This window comes from Ilyonectria robusta (assembly GCF_021365365.1).
Source record: "Ilyonectria robusta strain PMI_751 chromosome Unknown BGZ61scaffold_3, whole genome shotgun sequence".
NCBI classification, from domain to species: domain Eukaryota; kingdom Fungi; phylum Ascomycota; class Sordariomycetes; order Hypocreales; family Nectriaceae; genus Ilyonectria; species Ilyonectria robusta.
Genome location: NW_025764437.1, coordinates 61,871 through 85,594, shown reverse-complemented (window position 1 = coordinate 85,594; position 23,724 = coordinate 61,871). Strand labels below are relative to the sequence as shown.

At 49.7% G+C, this 23,724-nt stretch overlaps 12 protein-coding genes across 12 annotated transcripts; 3 read left to right on the top strand and 9 right to left on the bottom strand.

Moving 5' to 3' along the window:
- Nucleotide 1: 1 nt before the first annotated feature.
- BGZ61DRAFT_527601 (Alpha/Beta hydrolase protein) lies at nucleotides 2-898 on the bottom strand (the record flags this gene model as incomplete). Its single annotated transcript, XM_046253132.1, has 2 exons — nucleotides 2-550; nucleotides 605-898. The coding sequence occupies 2 exons, from the start codon at nucleotides 896-898 to the stop codon at nucleotides 2-4; spliced, it is 843 nt and encodes a 280-aa protein (XP_046109029.1).
- Nucleotides 899-1,196: 298 nt separating this feature from the next.
- Nucleotides 1,197-2,598, top strand: BGZ61DRAFT_527600 (TfdA family taurine catabolism dioxygenase TauD; the record flags this gene model as incomplete). The annotated part of the gene is made up of 4 exons (XM_046253131.1): nucleotides 1,197-1,489; nucleotides 1,543-2,313; nucleotides 2,367-2,466; nucleotides 2,521-2,598. 4 exons carry the CDS (start codon nucleotides 1,197-1,199, stop codon nucleotides 2,596-2,598), a joined length of 1,242 nt encoding a protein of 413 aa, XP_046109028.1.
- A 492-nt stretch (nucleotides 2,599-3,090) lies between these two features.
- Nucleotides 3,091-4,398, bottom strand: BGZ61DRAFT_343255 (uncharacterized protein; the record flags this gene model as incomplete). The annotated part of the gene is made up of 3 exons (XM_046239579.1): nucleotides 3,091-3,975; nucleotides 4,045-4,226; nucleotides 4,278-4,398. The coding sequence occupies 3 exons, from the start codon at nucleotides 4,396-4,398 to the stop codon at nucleotides 3,091-3,093; spliced, it is 1,188 nt and encodes a 395-aa protein (XP_046109027.1).
- Nucleotides 4,399-5,016: 618 nt separating this feature from the next.
- On the bottom strand, nucleotides 5,017-6,227 carry BGZ61DRAFT_381569 (putative leucoanthocyanidin dioxygenase). Its single transcript, XM_046242650.1, has 2 exons — nucleotides 6,088-6,227; nucleotides 5,017-6,037 (listed from the first exon to the last, which is right to left on the bottom strand). The coding sequence occupies exons 1-2, from the start codon at nucleotides 6,118-6,120 to the stop codon at nucleotides 5,096-5,098; spliced, it is 975 nt and encodes a 324-aa protein (XP_046109026.1). The 5' UTR covers nucleotides 6,121-6,227; the 3' UTR covers nucleotides 5,017-5,095.
- A 177-nt stretch (nucleotides 6,228-6,404) lies between these two features.
- Nucleotides 6,405-8,370, bottom strand: BGZ61DRAFT_559780 (uncharacterized protein; the record flags this gene model as incomplete). Its single annotated transcript, XM_046255774.1, has 6 exons — nucleotides 6,405-6,724; nucleotides 6,782-7,072; nucleotides 7,123-7,759; nucleotides 7,866-7,948; nucleotides 8,000-8,131; nucleotides 8,184-8,370. 6 exons carry the CDS (start codon nucleotides 8,368-8,370, stop codon nucleotides 6,558-6,560), a joined length of 1,497 nt encoding a protein of 498 aa, XP_046109025.1. The 3' UTR covers nucleotides 6,405-6,557.
- A 673-nt stretch (nucleotides 8,371-9,043) lies between these two features.
- Nucleotides 9,044-10,519, top strand: BGZ61DRAFT_343375 (glycosyl hydrolase; the record flags this gene model as incomplete). Its single annotated transcript, XM_046239588.1, has 3 exons — nucleotides 9,044-9,352; nucleotides 9,413-9,517; nucleotides 9,569-10,519. 3 exons carry the CDS (start codon nucleotides 9,044-9,046, stop codon nucleotides 10,517-10,519), a joined length of 1,365 nt encoding a protein of 454 aa, XP_046109024.1.
- A 596-nt stretch (nucleotides 10,520-11,115) lies between these two features.
- BGZ61DRAFT_527595 (uncharacterized protein) lies at nucleotides 11,116-11,590 on the bottom strand (the record flags this gene model as incomplete). Its single annotated transcript, XM_046253130.1, has 4 exons — nucleotides 11,116-11,255; nucleotides 11,306-11,388; nucleotides 11,435-11,518; nucleotides 11,574-11,590. The coding sequence occupies 4 exons, from the start codon at nucleotides 11,588-11,590 to the stop codon at nucleotides 11,116-11,118; spliced, it is 324 nt and encodes a 107-aa protein (XP_046109023.1).
- A 1,124-nt stretch (nucleotides 11,591-12,714) lies between these two features.
- BGZ61DRAFT_527594 (uncharacterized protein) lies at nucleotides 12,715-13,626 on the bottom strand (the record flags this gene model as incomplete). Its single annotated transcript, XM_046253129.1, has 2 exons — nucleotides 12,715-13,075; nucleotides 13,142-13,626. 2 exons carry the CDS (start codon nucleotides 13,624-13,626, stop codon nucleotides 12,715-12,717), a joined length of 846 nt encoding a protein of 281 aa, XP_046109022.1.
- Nucleotides 13,627-14,595: 969 nt separating this feature from the next.
- BGZ61DRAFT_527593 (uncharacterized protein) lies at nucleotides 14,596-16,004 on the bottom strand (the record flags this gene model as incomplete). The annotated part of the gene is made up of 3 exons (XM_046253128.1): nucleotides 14,596-14,860; nucleotides 14,911-14,958; nucleotides 15,010-16,004. The coding sequence occupies 3 exons, from the start codon at nucleotides 16,002-16,004 to the stop codon at nucleotides 14,596-14,598; spliced, it is 1,308 nt and encodes a 435-aa protein (XP_046109021.1).
- A 589-nt stretch (nucleotides 16,005-16,593) lies between these two features.
- BGZ61DRAFT_559775 (uncharacterized protein) lies at nucleotides 16,594-19,146 on the bottom strand (the record flags this gene model as incomplete). The annotated part of the gene is made up of 13 exons (XM_046255773.1): nucleotides 16,594-16,710; nucleotides 16,765-16,880; nucleotides 16,935-17,099; nucleotides 17,152-17,196; nucleotides 17,247-17,277; nucleotides 17,331-17,422; nucleotides 17,471-17,592; nucleotides 17,647-17,762; nucleotides 17,820-17,870; nucleotides 17,988-18,255; nucleotides 18,317-18,623; nucleotides 18,689-18,764; nucleotides 18,829-19,146. The coding sequence occupies 13 exons, from the start codon at nucleotides 19,144-19,146 to the stop codon at nucleotides 16,594-16,596; spliced, it is 1,824 nt and encodes a 607-aa protein (XP_046109020.1).
- Nucleotides 19,147-19,688: 542 nt separating this feature from the next.
- BGZ61DRAFT_527590 (Alpha/Beta hydrolase protein) lies at nucleotides 19,689-20,981 on the top strand (the record flags this gene model as incomplete). Its single annotated transcript, XM_046253127.1, has 7 exons — nucleotides 19,689-19,748; nucleotides 19,804-20,000; nucleotides 20,056-20,163; nucleotides 20,237-20,294; nucleotides 20,350-20,427; nucleotides 20,481-20,809; nucleotides 20,858-20,981. The coding sequence occupies 7 exons, from the start codon at nucleotides 19,689-19,691 to the stop codon at nucleotides 20,979-20,981; spliced, it is 954 nt and encodes a 317-aa protein (XP_046109019.1).
- Nucleotides 20,982-21,214: 233 nt separating this feature from the next.
- Nucleotides 21,215-22,183, bottom strand: BGZ61DRAFT_472975 (chaperonin 10-like protein; the record flags this gene model as incomplete). Its single annotated transcript, XM_046248402.1, has 1 exon — nucleotides 21,215-22,183. The coding sequence occupies one exon, from the start codon at nucleotides 22,181-22,183 to the stop codon at nucleotides 21,215-21,217; it is 969 nt and encodes a 322-aa protein (XP_046109018.1).
- Between the last annotated feature and the right edge of the window lie 1,541 nt (nucleotides 22,184-23,724).

Here is a 23,724-nt window from a genome sequence, read left to right as displayed (position 1 = left end):
TCTAAATGTCTATCTTTCCAATCAGCTTTTCAATAGCCGTGGCTACAGCTTCAGGCTCCTCTAGGATAGGTTGGTGTCCGGCCTTCACTATCTCCAGCCAACATGAATCGGAGCCAATGAGCTGAATAAGGTCTTGGGACCTTTGTACCGGGCTTATCACATCAAGATCACCAGCAATCAACAAGGTAGGGCACTTGATCTTGCTGTAATCCGGATCCTTGTGCGACTCGTCCACCATCATTTCGCACGTCAGCGCATAGCCCTCTGGATCCGATGCAACGACAGCGTCATAAACCTCCTTGCGCAAGCTTTCATCCACCTGACGCTTGTCCATCGGAGGGAAGTTGGACTTCATTGCTAATTCCGCCGCCCATGTCGTCCCCATCTTGCGTGTATTGGCCGCCATTTCAAGCATTCTCTGTCGAACGGCGGCTATATGCGAGGCTGATCGTGCTGATCCGATGAGGACAAGGCCAGCAACGAGGGAGGGGTTTTCGGAGGCAACGTGCAGAGCGATGGCGGTGCCGAGGGAGTGTCCGAAGATGATGACCTATTTCTAGAGTTAGGTCAATCTTTTATCTCGCTACAAATCTCCATTCTGTACCTTTTTGCTCTTGTCTTGGGCTTGAACTGCTTGCAAAGATGCGATGACATCGTGTAAGTCGGAGACATAGCCTGGGATTGTCGGGCGTTGAGTCGGCACGGGGCTTTTTCCAAACCCAGGGAAATCCACCAGGACGATGTTGTAAGACTGGGTCAATCGAGACACCAAAGGTGTAAACGTGTTTGTAGAGCCTCCAAGCCCGTGAAGGCAAATGAGTAAAGGTCCGTGGGAATTGCCGCTCTGGAGGTAATGGAGCGTTGTTCCGTTTCCGGTTTCGATGACGTTGGACGCCATTACGGTTGCTGTGGCTTAGAAGAAAGATTAATTGTAGAGTCTGAATCATTAAAGACAGGTCGGACCAGAAAGATAGTTCCTCAAAGTTGGTGGTAGCTTTGTGCTTCGGCCGACCTTGCGCTATCCACAAAACACCTCGGCCGAAGCATTGATTACATCTATCTCGGCCGAGATGGACAAATCGCATGGAGAATGACGATCCACATTGTAGGCACACCAATAATAGCTACAAATAACCACACTAAAGAATGCATTTGTGCGGCTTCGGCAACCTAGTCCTATCACACCACGTTACATCATGGTCATCGCGGCAGTCATCACGGAAGAAATCGAGCATCTTCACCTCACGACCCAGAAGACCGCCTTCAGCCTTCCCCATGCTGCTACCACGAATGGCAGGCTCGTGGCTATACAGCACAGTCCTGACAAAAAAGTCGACTTTGGAGCTGAAATTTACGGCATTGACCTAAACAACTTCACCGATGCCGACTTTGACTTTATCCACGATGCATTGCATCGTCATAAGCTACTTGTGTTCAAGGAGCAGCCCGAGATGCTAAAGCCTCAGCAACAGTACATGCTTACATCGAGGTACGCATGCTGCACTCTTCAGATTGACAGACAGGAATAGCTAAGTTGCATAGTTTTGATCCAGAAGAAACGACAGGCGGGTTTGCCCACGGCGTCGATCCCCTCCTTGCCACGCATAACGGCGTCAACATTTATGGCATTCCCAAGCGTCCAGCTATTCCCGTGCAGCCACAAGTCCATATCCTCGGTCGTGGTGCCGTCCCTAACGATCATTACTCGTTCCCTCCGGGCTTCGAAATCCAGGGCATCGATCATGAGGAATTTCATCTTCCACCCCATATCCCTCCCGGGGAACGGGAAAATGGAGCAAGCCGCTTCTATCAGTGGCATTTCGACGGAGCACTGTACAAAATCCCCCCTCCGCGGGTGGGCTGTTTGTTGGCTGTGCGTACGCCTAAAGGTCCCGACGTGACCGTACGCTGGGACGATGGTACACATACAGAAATGACCATTGCACCAGGCTCAACTGCCATGGTGGCAGGTTCCCGCGCGTTGGAATTGCTTGATGAGGAAACTCGAAACATTGTCATGAATAGCCGGATCGAGTACGCGCCGCATGCGTTTTTATGGATGTCTACAGCACACAGCTCGCGCTTGGGACATCTGATTGAGACGGAAGGCCTAGAAAAGCCACTGGACCAGCTTCCTTCTTGGGATCGCAAGCACATCTGTGTTTACCCTATGGTCTGGACTAACCCGGTTACGGGAGAAAAGTCTCTGCAGATTCATGGTCAGGGAGTACGAAAGCTGTACCTGAAGGATGCGCCGAACGCCAAGGAAAGAGTCGTCGATGATCTCAAACAAGTGCGGGAATTTATGCACAAGTAAGTTTCGATGATTGTTTTCACCTTAAATCCAGTTGCTAATGATTGATCAGGCTCATGAGGCCGGTACTGGAGCCTGAAAACATCTATGCCCATCGACACGAGGAGCAAGACGTCATCTTGTGGTACAACAGAGCCCTGTGGCACACAATTGTAAGTAACCGTTGCTTAAAAGAACCTCTGAATACTCTACTGACGCATGTTTAGACGGAGTTTCCCAAATCCTATGGCCCAAGAATTATGCACCAGTGCAATGTTGCGGCTAGTGACCATCCTTCAGGATGAGTGTGAAGATGCGTCACCTTGGCTGGTACCATTGAGCCCTACTTTGTGACAAACTCGGGGTATCAGACAGGCGTTAGGTATTAATTTAAATGTACCAGAGTAAGATTGGTTATTTTGAGACTCCCGTACCATCGCTTTTTTAACATCCTGCCCTATTCTCAGTACGTAACTGAAGTGGGGTATCATGGCAAGGCTCTCCATACTTCAGGTAACATTTAGGAAGATTAAAAACTCAAACAAATCGTACATTTCAGTCATTGCATCGTCAAATAGATATATACCAGTATTTCAAGACTGTAAATCACAAGCCTGCAGTTAACCTTCACGCCTAGTGTTTTGAAAACGCAATCTTGGGATGTCAACCTCATGACGGGCTAATACAATAAAGATCCGAACCCATCTGGGACACTATACAAGAGCCTAACGGGTTTGATACGAAAGACTATAATAGTGGATTGCTGTAAGAGGACTACCTTGACTAAATAAACTACACTAAAGAAATGCTGGCACTGGAGTAGGGCCAACAGGTGCCGTGGAGGCTCCAATGTTGGCCTGGTGCATTGTCCGTGGGCCATAAGAATCAGGGTAGTCAATCGCGGTATGAAAACACTGCCAATTAGCCCACATGACAACATCTCCCTCTTCCACTTTCGGGACAATGATGTATTCAGGACGAAGAATACGCTCGTGAATCGGCTTGAGCCACTTTCGGATTTCGACAACGTCGTCAATAACCTTGGGCTCCTCGTCCGGTGACGATCGCAAAAAGAGCCTACGAGCGCAGATACCATGCACCATGAATGCCTTTTCCCCTGTGACTGGGTTGACCCATGCCATGGGATATCGCTTCACAAAGGCCGGATTCCAGTCGCCAAGCTCCTCGAGAGACTTTTCGCGACCTTGGGAAACAATACCTAAGCCGTTGGGGTTGCTACGGCAGTCTCCCATCCATTGGTACGGGTGTGGTGCATACTCAACCCAACTGTGATCTGCAATAGTCTTTTCTTCCGGAGTCATGAGGTCATAGGTCTGCACATTGCTGAAGAATGCCGTTAACCCTGGTTCCATTTCCATGGTGTGGCCCGATCCGTCATCCCAGCGGACAGTAACATTCGGGAATGTAGGTCGTTTGATACATCGTAATGTAGTGAACCATGCGGGATCGCGCTCGTACAACGGTGCGTCGATGTGCCATCGTTGAAACCTGGTGTAGCCACTTTCAAAGTCTTCTTGGGGGAGTTGTGTGGCATGCCAGTCGTGGCTCAAAGGTTTGGAGACAGTTTTATCCTTGATGCCATAGTGATCGGCCCCTTGGTATCCCTTGCCGATAAGACGCACATTATCAGCACCCGGGATCGCGAGGACATCTCGACTGGACTAGCAACAACTTTAGCATGGGCAGACCAGCCGTAAGGGACTGGGAAGAAGTATGTGTGTGCAACCTACCGACAAGATTCCTCCGTGTTTGTTAAATGACTTGACTGTTCCATGAGAGTGGACCTGAGGTGCATCGGGGTCAAAGCGAGTAACAAGCTCCCACTGTTTAATCGGTAGGAGGTCCTTTTGTCCTTTCACAATGATGACTTTCTTGTCCCAAATGGTCTTCTTCAGCTCATTCACATCGGCATCTGAATGGACATAATTAGTGACGAACTTGAATCCATGCATGAGATAACTACCGCTGATGTTATTCAGGTCTAATCCTTCGACAATTACTCCAAAGTTGGCCTTCTTGCCTTCTTCCAAGGGGAGAGGCTTCACCGTGAAACTAGCGCTAGGTGGGTCAATCCTTGAAGGCATGGTGATGAGATGAGTTGTATGGACGGTGCCCTTGCGAGGCTGGTGGTGATACTAAGTATCTGACGATCTTTTTGATTCGGCGAATCTTTGGTGATGAAACGTTCGGCTGAATTATTCGATTTCATCGTCACTAGCAGCAAGGCGCATCTGTGATAACCTTCCCCGCCTCGGCCGAGCTCGGCCGAGGCTTGGTAACCTCTCATATCTTTGTCGCGTCTTTGGAACATGGACCTGGGGAGTAGATAACCGATAACCTTTATCGGCCGATTTTCTCGACCTCGGTCCGAGTGAGTTCAGAGTGAGCGTAGCTTAGCAAGGAAACGGTCATTACCTTTCGCCAGATGAACTGTTGATATGGGCTCGGTAACGACTGGAACAACCGGGCGACAATAACACAATGAATCATTGGCCAATCAATCAGTTTCATTCTTGTTCGATAATGATTGGTGCTTTGACAGGGCTTTATTCATCCGGGAATATACGTTTCCGCACAGCGATCGCATGGTGAGGCCTCCGCAATCTTCCCGAAATATATCAACCACCTACAACTACGCCGATGCCTGAATTCATCACATACGTGACTGTTGTATACAAATTAAAGAACAAATTAATTCAGCCTCTTAATTAAATGAGCTACTGTATGCGATTTAACCTTCTACTGCAGCTACCCTTCCGGCTCCATCTGCTGATCCCTGATTCAACCTTGCTTCTCCTCTAGTGTCTGCTTCAATCTTTTGTAATGCAATTCCATAGCATTTGCCGTAAACTGCTCCCCCGTCACCATGGGATACTTTTTCTTGGGTCCTTGAATCAAGGCATCTTTACACGGCTGGTTAAAGAAGGCAATGCTGTACCTTTCACCGTAGTAATCTCCCTCTTCTTCAGGAGCCTTGACGCGGTGGAAAGTGCTCTTGAATCGGTCATCCGACCAACTCATTAGAAGGTCCCCAATATTACAGATGATACTTCCTGGTTCAAATACAACCTTTGTCCAAGCATCACCAGACGCCCAATCTGTGACCACCTCCCGACCAGGGCATATTTCTAGTCCGGACTGCTCTCCTCGCTGGAAAAGCAGCGTCAAAAAGTCCCAATCTGCATGGGCTCCGGCACGATGGTAGGTTGTGCCGTCATTTTGCTTGGGGGTTTCGAAGTAGTGTAGCAGCCGAAGGACCGACTGGCAGTTGGATTTGGTGATGTCGTGTGCTTTGATGAAGAAATCATCCGGGAACCCTAATCCTCTTGCAAAACAAATCATCAATTTCTCAGACACATGCTGGAGAGTATGCATGAATTCGAGAGCCTTCGTTTCGAAACCCGGGGCGTAGTCATCCGAGATCCACATGCCCTGCATGTTTTCTCCAAACTGGAGCTGATACGACTCTTTCTGGTCAGGTTCACCAGTTGAGGGTCGGATCTGGGAGCGACACTCGTATCCCACATTCTGGGGGTTCCAAGGGACACTGCGCTTGGCCTCTTCGGATAGTGAAAAGAAGGCTTCAGAGGTGACAAACATGGCGTCGACCTCGGCTTGGGGAATACCGTGATCGACAATGGCGAAGAAGCCGACATTCTCAGCAGCCGCGCATATTTGCTGGGTGATTTCGTCGATGCGTTTGTCAAAGTTGGTAAGGGAGATCTGCGAGAATAGATCAGCTTTGTCGTGGGAGGAATTAAAGTGAGGCAAACCTGGGGGATCATGCGTTCAGCGTATTTAGTCATTGTTGGATGTGTGGTGTTGAATGGCGGGAGAATCTCGTATGTTCGGTTCAAGTTATTCGGAGACTGTCCTTCGCGGAAGGGAACGATTTGAATGGATCGTCTTTGCTTGACGTTGCAATTGCAGGATTAAAATATGTCCGCCTCTTCGATGATGCATACGGATGGCATGAGGGCGGGGAAGTGAGACAAGATAAGCCTTGCCCAATGAGCGGCGTCGGCCGAGCGGTGATACTGGATCAGAACCGAACCCAATCAGACCGAGATGCATTCGGCCAACTCCGATACGTACATTGGAATCGCGGCATGTGAAGTGGTACAACACAAACAATTGACTTGGAGTGTGAATATGAACATGTCTAGAGGCTTGATGAGGCTAGCGGGCAGCTACAAGGCATACGTGCCGAACTAAGCATTCCTCTGAGGATAGGGATCTACACCTAGTCTGAAGAATGCTTGAACCGTCGAGTAGGCTTCTTAGCAGCAAAAAGACTGTCCATATCCGCTGACGAGAGACCTTTAAATTCTGGAACCTCAAACCATGCCCAGATTAAACAGAGTAGACAAAGGCCAACCCAAACAAATGCGGCCTTTCCACCCAAGTTTGCTGAGAAGTGAGTTAGAAAGGCTTGTAGCATCAAATCAATCATTACGTTAAACTTACCGTCGTCTGTGTTGATTAGGTATGGCGTGATGAAATTGAGGATCCAACTTGTCACGGCATTGGTAATAGTAGCCAGACTTTGAGTGTGAGCCCGCAACTCGAGGGAGCTGACCTCGGCACAGATAACCCAACTTGCTGCACCAATCGTTGGGGCATATACAGCTTGGGCGAAGTTCATGACGTAACCGATAAAGTACAGTGCTGCTGTGGACGTGAAACATCCTGCAATGCCAGTAGACATTAGGACAAGACCGTTTAGAACAATGCCGACAAGGATCAACTTTCTCCGCCCTGCAGTGGCGTGGTTAGCGAAAGACACAATGGGAGTAAGTAAAACGAACCAACATATGACATGATTCCCCAGGACAGCATATTACCGACCATGGCAACACCAAAACCACCAAGTGCCAACTTGAATGTCAGCCCAGGCGGCAACCCGATTATACCGAGGAAATAAAGTGCTTGAGCATAGAGTGCAATGCCGGCAGATTGTTGGACGACAAACATGCCACAAGAAATCCTCGTGCGTCGGAAGTTTGTGCCTTTGAAGCAGTCGGCATAGGTGGAGTTTTCATGTAGGTTATTCAATAACCGCTCTTGCTCGATGGCACTCTGAATCTCCAGCAGGGCATTGGCAGCTGGATCTGTGTCTGACGTCTTACTGTATAGTCGTTGCAAACTTTTTGCAGCGGCCTCGTCTTGACCTTTTCTGCAGAGATACCAAGGGCTTTCTGGCATGAACAAGGCAAAAAGCATAATGAAGCAGGGAAATGCCCATTGAGCGGCAAACAACACTTTGTAAGAGTCGGGGGTGATGATCGTAAAGCGCGTGTTTCCGATGCCGATTGCTGCCATCTGGCCTGCGTTGATGAAGAAATTCACCGCCGCCGTCAGGGTTGGGCGCAGAGGCAGAGGGGCGATCTCTGAGGCATACAATGGCCCAAGAGTCAAGAAGAAGCCAAGGGCTAAGCCGTTGACCTGCCAGCGGAATTCGTTAGCATTACAACAAAAGAGCCAGAGATGAACTTGCAATTTTGCCCGCAAGCAGGCCCCCAGCGCTGTTGGAGGCATATTCGATTCCCACGCCGAGTACAGACAGCGCGGAGCCTAGAACAAAGCCTGCGCGTCTACCCCAGGTATCCGCAAGCCAACCACAAGCGACACTGCCTATTGAATGTTATTATCGGCGGTTACGCATCACAGATCTAGAGACTATACCTAAAAGCATGCCCAAGGAACTCATAGCGGTCCATAATGCGTTCCAGGTGGCAGAAAGGAGAAGTTGCCCTTGGTACTCATAACCAAACACCAGCTTAAACCCAGGCAAGGCAGAGCTAATAGAGTTGACGCCTTTAAGCCATCGTCAGTATCGACCTCTTGGGGGTTACAGGGTAACTCATACCGATATCGAAACCCCACAGGATCGAGCTCATGCAGGCGCAAGTGCTGTAGAGGATAATTTTAGGATTCGTCTTGGCCGACTCCCAGGCCGACATGTATCGCTGCGTTGAGTCTTCAACTACTTTCAACGTCTCCCAGTGTTTGCTGCCACCATCTTTTGCGTCACCGTCGTTGACGTTTATCGACATCTCGAAAGGTATGAATAACTGTTGGGCTTTGGGATGTTGCCTTGAGTTGCATGAGGTGGATAGTGAAAGCAGTTTAAAAATCCGGGGTTGTCTGGGGAAGATAAATATCTCGGCCAGTGGATAAGCCGGAGGAGGATCTAAACCAGGGAATCAACACCTCTCTGTCGAAAGAGATACCTCGCCGTACCGTTCCCGGAGGGCCGCATGGCATGCCACCGGACAACCCGAACAACTTGAACTGGGTTGATTATGTGCTTCCGGGACTGATCACCGGCATTTTCCTACTTGCTCCCATGCTCTACGGTTTGGTATAGTTGATTGGCCACGTCTGTTGAGGCTGAAAGACGAACTTTTGGGCACGCACTACGGATTTTATCCTCTTTAGCCTGAATTTCATCGTGTCCACAATGTGGAGTCGCGCGACTAGATCTCTTGACGGCCACGTTCCGGGTTCCGGGCCAGTCCAATTTAATATCGGAAAACCCGGTACATCACCAGGTGCCTGGCAAGCCAATGCCCAGATCAAAACCCGGACGAGAATTGTCAATATAATGCACTCAGTAGGGCTGGATTACATTATTAACCCCCGCCTCTCAATTATCTCCGTTCCTATTCACTACTCGCCACTGTGCATCAAACCATAGAGCCGCAACATTATTCCAAACACCTCAACATGTCTACTGACGAGGGCTTTGTCAATCCCATTATTCCGGGATTCAACCCTGATCCTTCAATCTGTCGTGTGGGCGATGACTTCTTCCTTGTTACCTCAACTTTCGAATACTTCCCCGGTATTCCGATTTATCACAGCAAAGACCTGTTGGCTTGGACGCTAATTGGCCATGTCTTGACACGTCGATCCCAGCTTGAGATGCGCACGACGGAACCCTCCGGAGGAGTTTGGGCACCAACATTGCGATATCACCAGGGCACATTTTACGTGTCTGTCGGGTGTACCCAGAGGTTTCGACCTAAAGAGTGGGTGAGTCATGGGTCATCCTGTCTTCAACTTCATTGAGACCAATTCTGACGAAACCCTTAGGATATTACGATACCCCGTGGTTTCTATGTAACCACTACAGGCATTCGAACCAAGGGCTCTTGGTCTGATCCCATTTATTTCGATGTCCCAGGGATCGACCAAGATGTATGCCAACCATTCCCAGTGACTCTTTGACAAGCTCTAACATGCATCTAGTTGTTTTTTGATGACGACGGCAAGGTTTACTTTTCTGCCGTCAATCAGGTGAAGGACCCAAAAATCACCAAGCATGGTCTTGGACTTGCAAGCTTCACTGTCGAAATTGATCTAAACACAGGAAGTTGTGTGGGGCCTATCAGGTGGAATCGCATGTCGGAATTCGGATTCGGCATTGCAGAAGGACCTCACATTTTCAAAAAAGATGGATACTACTATCTGTCTACCGCTGAAGGAGGTACTGATGAGGGTCATCAGCAGTGGATACACCGCAGTAAAGTCGGGCCATTTGGCCCATGGGAAACGCCTGGAAACGACGTCAACCCAATTATCTTCAACGACATGGACACGCAAGTTCGCAACACTGGACACCTGGATTTCATTGAGACCAGTGATGGGCGTTGGTGGGCAGTGTTCCTTGGAGTTCGACCACAAGGAAACAAGGCTCAATTCAAGTCGCAGCTGGGGCGAGAGACGTTCCTCGCGCCTGTTCAATGGATCGACGGCTGGCCTGTGGTCAATGGACGGAAGAACATCAGTCTTGAAATGAATGCACCGGGGATGCATCGTCTTACAAAACCGCAATCCTGGCGGGATGATTTTGAAGGCCCTGAATTGCAACTTGGGTGGTACCATCTACGAACGCCCTTGAAGCAAGCATACAAATTCGACACTCACCAGAACTCCCTGCTTTTATATGGTGGTGCTAACAGAATCTGGGATTTCGAATGCCCAAGTATGCTGTTACAGAAACAAGTCCATTTTTCCTTGGATTGGCGGGTGGAGATGAACTTCGCCCCCATGATTGCTGAAGAGGAAGCGGGCACAGCGATTTGGTGGTCCCAATTTGCCTACGCATCGATTGGCCTTCGAAGGATGAGTAGTGGAGAAGGGATGGAGATTCTTTGTCGATATTTGGATGAAAAGAACGAATTTCAGGTAAGAATCTAGCTTCTCGGGCGTACGGATGCTAACATGAAAAGCAAAACACATCTCCGCTGAATCAACAAGAAGCCGACCTACAATTTGTGATAAAAGCGAGGGCATTACACTACGACCTTGGGTATATGGCGCAGACGTCCTCGGAATCAGAGGCAGCTTTCGTTAAGATGGGGTCAATCACATCTGAGTCATTGACACATCGCGTCCCAGGTCGGGAGTCCCCAAATACCGGTGCACATTTTGCGATATACGCACAAGGGTCCTATGATATGCCGTGTTTCACACCGGCTTGTTTCAAATCTGCCGAATGGGAGGTAGTCGCGTAAGGACATTTGTGTTATGGGGTCTTTGTGAGAGTACACGTTTAAGGATTTGATCAATTTCGCCACCTCATACAGTAGACTAAGAGGTTGGTGCCATATACTTGCAAATGTAAAATTCTAAAGCAGAAAAGACCACTCTTAAATACGCAACCGAAGTGAGGTTTATTTATAAGCTATGCTCGTGGCAAGTCAGAAATTTTCTGCTATTTGCTATGTGTAAGGAGTGGTAAAGGAATGTGTTCGTTTGCTTAGATCCAATCACCCTGACACAAATCCGTTCATTTAGTAAAGACCAACGCAGACATCACCCTTGACGCGAGCAGTCAAATGCACCTCAGCCTCAAGGTCAAGCTTGATACCAACAAGCAGAGCGGCGGACTTGTTCTTGCCCTCGTCGTCGGTAGCACCCCGGAGGAGCTGGCCTGGAGACGTCAGAAGTGCCCAAAAGTTCCAGGTCTGTGATGAAACTCACCAGCCGGCGCGGAGAGTCCAGTGGAGGTAGGCAGGGGAACAACAAACTGGCGGTTGTTCTCGGTCTGGTAGGACTCAAGAGTGCTGTCTCGGGTCAGTTTTGATCATCAATTCGAGTGGTTATGCTCACTCCACCGGGGCACGAGCAGGAGGAACACGGGCGGGAGGGGCAGGGAGAGCAGGAGCAGTCTCGGTCTTAGGGCTCGTGGCAGGACTATGCATGGACGTTAAGGGGATGTGATGGGGATTGTGGAGGATGGGAGTCTTACGTGCTGGGAGAAGACATTTTGACCGTCGTAGGGATCCAAAGATCGAAAGATCGAGAGAAGTTGTGAATGAAAGGGATTGAGAGTGTTGGATGAATTGTTGGTTGATTCTATCTCGTCCAGCTGACAGACGGCGCTTTATATAGAATATACTCACTTTTGTCCTTCACTCTATTGAAGCCGTAAATCCCGAACCTCGTGAAAATTAGCACCCAGCGGATCACCACCCGCAGATCTGCGAATGGTTGCGTGGATGTGGGGGAGATTGCCAACGCATCAACTGCATATGCGTGCAAGCGTGGCAAAAAACTGCAGTCAATGTTTGTTTATAGAGTTGTCGCGCTCCACTGCAAGGAAAAGGTCTTGAGACAACATGCAGCACGATAATGTACAGTGGAGACTCATCAAGTATTCTGAGATTGATCGACAAAAGCAATATTATTTGCATTTATTAATACGTGGCTTACAATTACGCGTTGATCGGGAAACCTCGCCATCAATGCACAAGAGCGAGGCTGGTGTTTCAGCTTCATGTAGCAGGGTAGAGCTGTCTTGCTCCTAGCCAATCAGCACCGTCTTAGCACACGCGTGCATTATGTGAGAAACGCGAACAAGTCGAAGTGAGCATGAGGTATTTTTGGCCTGTTTTTTCTCCTCTCATAACGTATCCTATCCAGTTTGATGTCAGTGAAAGGATGCTAGCTAGCCGCTGTGAGCATAAGCGCTTTTGTTAAAAATGACAGTACCCTCCACACCTTGATAATGCAATTATGTAACAGCTCAGCTATCAACAAATCTACAGTTGCCCTAATGTTTAACTTGTTTCTACGTCTACACCAGATATAGTACTGTAACTGAATATATAGTATACTAAACTCCTGGTTTATAGAAGATTAAGCAAGAAATCTCCAGAGCACCTCTTGTCAGGCCGGAGGATTGGCGGTCCGCTACAAAGGATCTCCCCATATCACGGGAACACGCCATCCAGTCCAAACCGGTCACTCCAAGGGTCGGGTCGTCAGGTAGGACACGATGGGGGAACGCGGATAGAAGCATATAGTATATGAATAGCTGATTGAAAGTGCCTTGTCTTTTCTGACAACAGAGCCGCCGCCCTGTCGTGGGGCAGCACGACCAACCCGCATCATAGAGTCAACATATCCGTCATGTCTTCCAGTGGCCCCATGGAAGGATCGTATCTTGTCGGCCTGCCATGCATCACCATTTGCCAGGAAGGGCTATTGGATCTGTCCTTGGCCCAGCGCTGCAGCTCTGGAGGGACAACATGGGCATTTCCGACCTCAAGCATGCGCAGCAAGAGCGGGAGCAGATGGCTGTCGAGCACCGTCGGGCCGACTTGAGCGCCAAAGATCCATTCTACCTTATCCCCAAAAGCACCACTTTGCTTGCCGTGGTCTGTAATCTCGGCTAGGATTGCCCGCAGGTCGGCGAGAGACTGAGCAACCTTCTCCGGCTGGAACGCTACGGCATTTGTCTTATCATGGCTGCATAATAGTGAGCATGAGCTGGAATATGGGCGGGCGCACCTGTGACATCGGACAGGGACATACAATCTGAGCTTGAATTCGAGGGCCTTACGATACTCGGGACTGATGTCGGTCCGTTTGAGCATCTCCGCAGCGGGTGAAGGGTTGTACTTTTGCATCTCGGGGCTCGCCTTCTTGTTGTTGATGGATGGGCCATTGACCTGATGAATCCTCTCCAGAAGCTGCTTTATGATAGCAGCCTGCGCTGTGGGCAATAACGCCGGGTAGTGCTTCTCCGCCAAGTAGAGCGAGATAGAAATACTATCGGTCAGAGGCTCCTTCAGGGCATTGCCCACCAGAGAAGGGATCTGTCCTTTCGGATTAATCCCGAGATATTCCTCTTTGAGGTTGTCGTTTTTGCCATGGTTTATGAAGCTCAAGTCGATGTTGCGGGGTGGTGTCGTATGATCAGTTAGTGGGCCGAGCTGGACGGTATGGCGGGCCATCATAGAATACAAGGAGAAAGGAGACGAGTACAGGGTATACTCGGCATTTCTGAGATCAGCCATGTTGTCTTGCTGGTATATCGGCGCTTCAAGCCGAGCTTAGTCTTGGCTTGGGATTCGAAGAAATGCCTACATATCCTTAATTGCCGACGGATTTTGAGGGGTTATCTGACCCCCTCTTCTGACTAAGGTCCGGATATCAATCTATCGAAGGTTTTCTAGTACAGGGTCTCCTCCAACACAAGACAAATCACCAGATGTACCTATTTCCTATCCGGTCGCTCATAGCCTTTAAAGTAATTTCACGCCAAGGCGCACACCATGCTCTGGAACGCATCCATATCTCCACCAGCCTCCGGCGGGCTGTTCGGGCTCTGGTAAGCCTTTCCCGTCCCTCTCCTCTTACCGGCATCTTTTGGAGCGTGTTCATAATGAATGATATATTGGCGGACCGATTCTAATTACCGAAAGTCGTCGTGTCATTTATCGTACCACGATGCGCAAAAGTCATTAGCGCTCGCTCGCTCTGCCGGATACCCGAACCTCTCCTAACAGAGCAAATGAGAATCGAGCAAGCGTCATAGCAGAGTAGTTTATAGCGTTTGCCCTCACGGAGATACGCTTAATCTTTCAAAATTTGAAGTTAAAATTAGTAGATTTTATATATTCCATCTCTCTAGGTATTTGAAGATGGATCTCGACAGCTCGCGTTGGAGCTTGGGATTTCTGAAGCTGACATCCCAAATAGATTCATGCAGTGAATCCGTCGCCGGATCGAGTACGCACCTTATGCTTTTATGTCTACTGCACATAGTCCACGCCTGCTGCGTGTGATTGAGACAGGAGGCCTGGAAAAGCCCCTGATCCAGCTTCCTTCTTGGGATTGCAGGCAGCAGCAACGACTGGACATATAGACTAGCGACAATGTCCACCTAGGATAAATCAACTTACAAATTTTCGGAAGACATATTACACAAACGGTGACTCGTCCAACGCCGCAAACGCCAAACACGATAATCCCCAGTCCCTTGCCTAGCCCCCCGAATACACGGCGATGTCGTCATACAATTCAGGAAACTGCTCAAAGAAACCAGCCTCCATGGTCCAGGACCCCAGCTCGCCAATGCAATGCTTAAAATGAGGCGACAGATGAAACTTGCCAGTCTCGGCATTCTGCATATAAGTGTCCCGAAAGTCGTACGGCCAGACGATCCTTAGGTTGGACAGGACGAGGTGCCAGAAGAGGTTTCCGCAATATTGGTGCTGGAAGAAGATGAAACGTTCCCGCAGAGCTGGCCTAAAAGTGAATGAGCTCCAGAATGGAATTGATCTCGGGTCCCATCTTACCAAACGAAGAAATCAATGCAACGGGAATGTGGCAGAGTTTGAGATGGTCTGGAAATGATTTCAGCTAAACCATTTGGCTTCTTCAGGTTCGAAACTCACCTTGTCCACAGCCAGCGTGGCAGAGCAGCTTGTCTCCTCGGGCTCGGATCGTTGTGATAGTCGATCATCAAACAGATCAACCTCAGCACGGCTAGCCTTTCCGTCGGCCGGCATTTGTGCCAGCCCATGTCATCGAGTTTTCGGAGCTTGCACCACGACTCCATCATGCCGCCCTTATTTTCAACGCTGCTCCATCCTTCTACTACCGCGCGAATAACGGTATCCTCACAGTCCGCATCACTCGTACTGATTCCTGACTGCGATTGCGCGGTAGGTCGTGCTAGAGCCTCGTTGGCTGCTCGCCAGAGGTTGATGTCGGGGGGCGAGTCTCCAGATGCCGGCATGGCGCAGGGGCATTTCGGGGGAGCTTTTGGTATGATGATGTCTTCTAGAGGGGAAATATGGTATGGGAGAGGGTCCAACAATGTCGGCAAGAGAGTGATATCTTGGAAAGGGGCTGAGCTTGTCAGGAAGTCGCCAAAAAGGTCACCATTCGAAAGTCCCCCGCAAGGATTTGACACTCCGAGGTCCTGATCCAGCCACAGTTGAGGATCAATCAAGTCGTCGGATGCATCGGCGGTTGAAATCGATGCTGCATGAGCACCCAAATACAGCGCTGAGTCTGCGACATGCTGACTCTCCAGTGGCAATGCTGGAATAGTCTCGACTGTTGGAGATCGATCCGCTCCTCTCTTGGCATCCTGGATGTGGCCATTAACGGTAAAGGCCAGCGACTCCAGGACATTCAGCATCTTGTCCCTCTCGCTCGTCGCCTGCGAGAGATGATCCATCAGAGAGAGAACCCGGGAGTCGGTATCATCCTTCTTGAGATGGGCCACCATGTCCTCGAGCTGCTTGATGCGGTTCTTGGTCCGTTCACGCGACATGCGCTGCGCCTTGCGGTCGAGTTCCCGCTTCTTAAGGCGGTGATCCTTAATCACATTGTCCGTCACGTCCTCGCATACCGGGGCCTTGTCTGATCGGGACGATCCCATCCTTGCAACTCGTCTTCAAAGTGATGGAACAGAGATTGAGCATAAGATAGCAACGTCGTGTTCGGGAAACATATCCCTCGGAGACACGGGGTGCTTGGAACCTGCGGGGACGGACCGAAACGCGGGGAAGACTACGGTCCGGTTCGCCGGGTCCGATCTAGCCATTAACAGATAAACGCTGCTTTTTAGAGCGAACTATTTCGACACCAATGCAAGCAATTACTCAAGTCAGGTCACGCGTAATAGTTTGATGCGGGGATAGGCTCCAAGTGCCTCGGCATGGGAAGGGCGGGGTCATAGTTTGATCATCACTGTGATTATGTCTTTGGTCATCTCGACTGATATGGTCAAAATACCAGACTGTGAAATGAGAAGCCTTGGGGAGCGCAGACCCGGATATAACAACACATGGGAGACAAGTCGAATGTTTTGCTGGAAATTGATCATACGTAACTGCCTCCATACTCAGTCTGCAACCCTGGACTACCCTAGCAACTACACGCAACCTCCAACCCTTCTCCCGCTAAACGGTGGCCACATTAGATGCAGAAAGAGACGCGGAATCCTCTCCCCGGTGCCCTTGCAGACCCTACTGGTAGAACCGAGGATCAAGGGCGTCTTCGTTCATGTAGGGGGACCGATCCGCGTCAGGATCGGTGCTCAGATCCACAGCTGAGTAGCCATATCCGAGGAATTGGAATCGGTTCTGCCACATGAAGTCAGCCAACCCGAAATAGTTGGACACTGTTACTAAACCTACCGGACCATGATACTTAATCTCCATGTCTTCCCAGCGAGGCTCCTCCAGCGCAACTCGGTAATGAAGGGCGCTACCAGGCCAAATAGCATCCACACGTCCAGTCTTTCTGTTCTTGTCTATGTTTTGGTCAGATTTGCTCTTCGGGAAGGCATCTGCTCTGCATCACTTACACCAGGCATTGCAGTCTTCTTCCCACACAGTGCCTTTGAACCAGCTCTGAGTGTGCTTGTTGAACTCGTCAGAGACATCTTGCTTGGGGACAAAGTATTTGATATTGTTGGTCTGCATTTTCGTGATGACCTTGAGCGTGTAAGATACGAGGGCTTCGAGTTCGCCTATTACAAATCCATTAGCTCTGGCTCAGCTCAAGAGTAGACATTGACTTGCCCGTGATGCTGCCGCTTTCGACTGGAGAGTTGGGCCCGAGGTACACTGTATGCCATGCTTAGCAATATTCCGCCTCATCCATGAGAGTCCCTTACTCAAGTAATTCGGAATCTGAGGTGCCATAACCTGGAGAGTGAGCGTTAGCCGTCGAGTTTCGAATGCTTGACCAGCAGACCTACACCCAGGTAGCTTGCGGGAATCTCTTCCCATTCCTTGCGCAGATCAACACCACCCAAACCAAGGAGTGGAAATGGAGGTCGGTATGAAACGTCTGAGCACAAGTGTTAGCCAAGCCAGCTTCGCATGTACATCTACCCACCAAACCCGGTTGCGCAGACAATAGTATCGCAGACGACCTTTTGGCCGTCGTCGCCAATCACTCCATCCTCAACAACCTCCGCTATGCCGCAGAAGTGCATCTCGACGTTTGGCTTCTGAATGCTGCGAGGGATTGGTCAATGTTGTGAACGCAGATTCAAGCCTCTTTCTACTCACGCCAGCATGTAAGGATCTCCCGGGGCGATTCGGCGGCATCCAACACTAAAGTTGGGAATGATGTTGTCAAAGATGTAGTCGTCTTTGATCCACTCCCGCGTTCGCTTCGTGATTTGCTACGATGCATCATTAGCTGCATGCCCGATATTCACTGGCTCTGATATAGCAGCTACCTCTCGAGCCTGGTGATGGAGCGGATTATGCTTGACCATGAGGTGGTGCAACTAGGAATATTTCAGCTTTCTGCCTCTCGGAGCGAAGTCTAACCTCTTTACCATCATGAGTGTGTTCTCATTAGCCTTGGAGTGCTTCATCATTGCCTTGTGATCCTTACGGAAGACGGCTCTCTCCTCTTCGGTGTCTTTCCAGATGGCATCGTTAGCAGTATCCAAAACAAGCAGGGAAGGATTCTCACACTTGTACCCTTGAGGCCTCGTCTCACCCTTGATGTTGTCGGGCTGGGCAAAGAACCACGGGGGAGTGCGGACAAAGACATCCAGCTTTTTGGTATGGGGCTGCATGCCTGGTACGGCCTGGATACTGCTCGCCCCGGAGCCGATGACGACGACGTTTTCCTTTGCCCATTTATCCTGGGTATATTCTCCCCATCTGAGAGGGTGTGATTCAGCCAAATTTTCACTTCGAGACTCTGCCATGCGTTTAAACTCACTGGGCTCTGTCGGCTGAATGGATGACTCGACCCCGGAAAGTGTCCAGGCCGGTAATCTTGGGCAGCTCCCATCGATCTAGAATGCCCACAGCACCGAGAAGCAGATCGCAGTCGTCAGTGATAATCTTCTTGGTTCCATCAGCCAGCGTCTGCTCAATCTTCAGCTCCCATATGCCTTTCTGGTCATCGAAGCGAGCCTCAATAACCTTCGAGTTGAAGGTCATGTATTTCTTCAGATCGAGCTTGTCAACGACTTTGTTTATGTATTGGCGTAGGTAATCGGCGGACGAATAGAAATCTTCCCAGTCTGGCGAAGTCATTGTTAGCAAGGTTCACGCATCATAGAGTTTCTACAGGTGGAAGAGCACTTACCAGGAGAAATGGCAAAGTTGAACTGATACGTGCATGTTGGCGAGTCACAGCCGGCCATGGGGTATCGATTCTGATACTGCGCGCCATTTGTAAGTGTCTGAGTTGGAGCAACGTGTACTGTCTCAAAGAGAGCGACGCACCCATGTTCCGCCAACCTCGGGGTTCTTCTCATAGATGACGTGCTCCACGTTTGGGGTGTGCTTCTCGATGTTGTACGCCAACATGACGCCGCAAAGTCCAGCACCAATTGTTATGACCTTGAGCTTCCTGTTCTCGGGCACCCCGACAGGGACAAAGGGGATGTGATAACCCGACTTGGCATCATTGTGGAAGTCTGCATTCAGCTTCTCTGCGTACAGGTTTCCCGGACGCGTGGTGGCTTTGGGGTCTGAGAAGAACTTGAGACCTGGGATGAGAAAAGGCGACGCATTGTCGTCCGAGCCATTGAGAGTAGCCATGGTGATTTAAGGGGCGTGCTTGAGCGTAGCTTGCTGAGATGGGAATGTGTTGTGGTTGAAAACAGCTGTGCATCTGAGGGGAGCTGAAGGTTGAGAAATATCAACTAAATAAACCGATAAATATTACTGCAAGCACACCAAAGTCCTAATAGGATTATTTCCCGTCGGTCCGTGATCTTGGTGGCGTTTGGGACTTAGTTCAGGATCCGCGAAGCCATCTGCAAGTTGACGCATGAATTTCTGACATGCGTTTTTCAAGGTGTGGGACCAAGCAGGACCACGTCTTTCTGACTCAAGAAAAACACGATCGGCAGTCCGTGTGATGCACATCAAGTAAATTATTTTGCCGTCTGTATTTGTAACTAAACTAGACTAGTCTTAGCTGACGACCTCAACAGTTGAGTCTCGAATACCCTCATCCTCTTACCAAGTTGAATCGTCTCTATAAGTAGTCGCAGCGCGTGTGAGGCGAAGCCTTCTCCATCCACTCAGCCATCTTTTCACCATTTTTCCATCCATAATCCAATTACCGTGGCCTCAAAATGCAATCATCCGTCGCCCGTCAGCCTGGTCTTGCCAAAATCAGTCCAGAATGGACCGAGGTACTGTCACGCCCGAGTGGACTACCGCGCATGAGACTTACCAGGCATTCCGCAGTTCGCCAAGCATGTTCCGATTCCTCCGCTACTAGGAACACCTGAGGAACTTCGCCAGATGAAGTTTCCGCGGGATGACAGCCCTCCTGTTGGGTTCTCCATCAAGCAGATTCCCATACCGGGCTATGGAGGATGGACGAACCAGGTTCGCATCTACACCCCAGACGTCCAATGTGCGGAACGCGCAGTCATTGTTTAGTATGACATTCACATGATCCCCGTATGGGTGGGCTTTTGCTAAAGAGTTGCTTAGTGTACACGGCGGGGGCTGGACTGTTGGCGATCTGGACTCGGAAGATGCTGCCTGTAGAACCATGTGCAAGTCTACTGGGGCAGTCGTCGTCAGTGTAGACTACCGAAAGTAGGTAACCCAAGTCGTCTTTATCCCCAAGGAAGGTATCTACTGTAGGTTCTTCGCTAAATGTTGACCATAGGGCACCGGAGAATCCCTTCCCAATCGGCCTCGAAGATGTCTGGGCGGGAGTACTTTGGGTAAGCTTCCCCACACTCGAGTAGGTGAAGAAATGTAATATACTGAGATTTCAAGGTATTTGATAATATTGAGACCCTAGGGGGCGATCCAAGTCATCTTATTCTGGGCGGCCTCAGTGCAGGAGGAAATATAGTAAGTCTCCCACGCCGTGTTTTGACTAGATACAACGGCTCAACATCATTCAGACAGCTGTTCTGGCCCAGCGAGCGCGAGATACCAAGCGTGTCTCGTTTTGCGGGCAAATACTGAGGATCCCTCTTGTCGTGCACCCCAAAGCACAACCCGCAGATCTTGACTTTGTTAGCTACGACGAGAATGCCAACGCCCCGATTCTTCCATCTAGAGCGGTCACGCAGTTCCTCGACTACTACAGCGCCCCTCCCGAGGACATCCGAATGTCGCCCCTTCTAGCATCAGACTTATCCGGGTTACCTCGCACGTACATACAGATCGCTGGAGCCGATCCCTTGCGAGACGATGGCTTTGCCTACGCCGAGAGGCTGGAGCAGGCTGGGTATGATGGCTCCCTATCCCCAATCCCCATGCTAACCATCTAAATTAGAGTCCCTATCAAAGTCAGTGTCTACCCTGGCTTACCGCACGGCTTCATGATGTTGCCTTTGGCCACTTCAGTCAAGAGCGACCAGGACCTGACGGAGGCTATAAAATGGATGATCAGAGAGTAATTATGAGCCTTGGACTGTACATAGACAGGAGTAGATTACGAAGACAGGAACTTTCATTCGCTATTAGTTTGGCAACTATTGCAGTAGAAATCAACGCCTTCAAGTTTTTTGTGCTTGTTCAGATCGCAGACCATTGGACGGAATCTACAAGTTGCATCTACACGGACCAACGGGGAGTGACTGATGAAAAAAGCATGCATCAGAGTAGAATTATTTTTCACGCAATTATTCTACTACTTGCTTGGGTCCGCCCATAGTCTTCCCTTGACACCCCCTTTGGCCAAAGCATCGATGCTGGCGGGTATTTCAGCAAATGGTACCTCGACCAGCAACGGATTTATGACACCCCCTTCCAGAAGCTTCAAAACGTCGGCCAAATCATCGACACTGGCCCCCAGCGATCCGACGAGAGCCACCGTACGTAGAACCAGTACGTCAGTTGGCACCGTGACCGTTTTGGCAGCCAAGCCGACCACGACTACCTTTCCTCCTTGCTTGACTGCACTCAAGGCGGTCACAGTACTGGAGCCAGTGCCAGCAAAGTCAACAATAACATCAAAAGACACGTCCTTGGCCTCGTCCAAGCTCTTGAAACATCCATGAGCACCAAGCCGTTTCGCCTCGTCAAATTTATCCTCAACAATGTCAACGCCATACACAACAGCTCCTTGGAGAGCTCCAAACCCAAGACCAGACATTCCTAAACCGCCGAGACCGATTACGCCAACCGTCAAGCCAGGCTTCGCCCCAGCCTCGGCCACCACAGCGTGATATGACGTGGCCAACGCATCAGTCGCCACAGCTGCCTGAGCGAAGGAAACGCCGTCCGGAATGTGCATCAGCCGGCGTACAGGAGCAACGGCATACTGGGCATAGCCACCGTCGAAGCCAAGTCCAATGCCGAGCGACCAGTCACGTTCTTCAACCGGGTGGCAGACTTGAGATACGGCAACTCTGTCTCCCACGTTGAATCCTGTAACCCCGGGTCCAACTTTGGTGATGATCCCGGCGACTTCATGGCCGAGAGTAATGGGCTTTTTGATCAGCCACGCGTCGCTCGAGCCAGATACAATATGGCAGTCGGAGTGACACATGCCCGCGGCCTTGACCTCGAGCTGAACTTGTTCGCCACCAGGTTCAGGGACGGGGATATCCCGGAGCTCCAAGCCCGTTTGTGAATTCTTGTACTGGAATGCCTTCATGTTTGTTGGTCAAGGTCTAAATGGTCGGGTAGAAGGAGGGGAAAGAGCTGGATGTAAAGGATCAGGGACTGGTGGTTTGGTGGGAGATGCAAAAGTGAGAAAACAACATTCCCATATTATTTATAAACATAATCTTACCTTGGGATCTCCAGACTCGCTGATTCACGAATCAGGTTAGTGTGCAAGCTTGCGTTGGTTGGTGATTCAAGGTAGCTGCCGGACTCAGAGAATTCTGACATGCATTCATTTTAGCGCGAGAAGTGTCTACCCCAACAAATCCCACTAAGGAAGAATCCATGTCAAAAGTCATTGGGCTCAAAATACCGTGTACCACTCTTCAACATATTTGCCGAGAGGGAAGAAAATCCTTTCCTAAATCTTAATGCGATGTTGGAGTCACTCTGGACTTGGGATGTCGCGAAAAAACTTGTAGTGTGTGGTAGAGGAACCTCGCTCAAAGGGAGCGGACAGGCGGGTGAGTCATGACAATATGGCGTCCATAATTCATCCTCGTGTCGGAACGCCCATAGAATGACCGTTCAACAAGGCCGAGAGAATTCACGGCCAAATCAGCTCTATATAATAAGACTTCCTTGCTGAGAGCTTCTCTTCGACGTGGGGCAGTGTCAAATGCTCGATCGGATGGGAGGAATGGTTGGTGCTACGAATGTGCTTTGATAAGATGGCGGTTCATTTCCGTTTCGGCCTGAAGTAGTGATTAATTAGGTAGTTGGGACAGGGAAGATCGTGTGAGGGTGAAGAGCCATGTTTGGCAGGATCATGGTCCGATTGTTTGGGAACGAACTAAGAGCATCAATTCTATCATTACCAATCCTGAACCAACACTTCGGCGGAAGGTAACCGGCAATAAGGCTCGCTTCTTCACCTTTTCATCACTGACAAAGTAATCAATACTGAGATTTTAAGTAATAAACTCAGGTCGCAGGACTCTGTAGGACTTAATTCCAAGAAGGGACACTTGAACGTCGAAGGTCTTAAAGGTCCCTTGATTGTAAGATAACGGGAATAAAAACAGCCTTTCGTTAAGTGCACGAGACAGTGGCAAGTATAGAGTTTCTCTTCCGAGTTAAGGGGCCGAATTTAACCTTCATATTGACAAATGACAGGCTCTTCGTTCTCCGCAGTAAGTGTCTCAGATCAGAAGCACACTCTACCCTTGAATAACTATAATGCCACTACATGCCCCGAGAAGAATTCTCTCGTTCTCCCTCAGGGGCTCAAACTTGGACGTCCCTCCAAGTGGGAGCAATGTTCACCAGCTCAAGGTGATGTCATCGGTGATTATCCTTTGGAAGAACAAGGGATTATGAATGAGAGGAACACACCCCCAAAAGTTGCCGTCTCCATTCGAAGCAACTGTACCAGAGAAGCTCTCGGGCAACTGGCTGGGCTAGAAAACTCTCAGCAGGTGTTTGACATCTCTCAGCATACTGTGTCGGCACCAGTCCAGTCCTTGCGCAAAACTATTATATTAGTTTATCTGCATTAATGCATGGGTGAGAAAATAGCTTAATATTTAT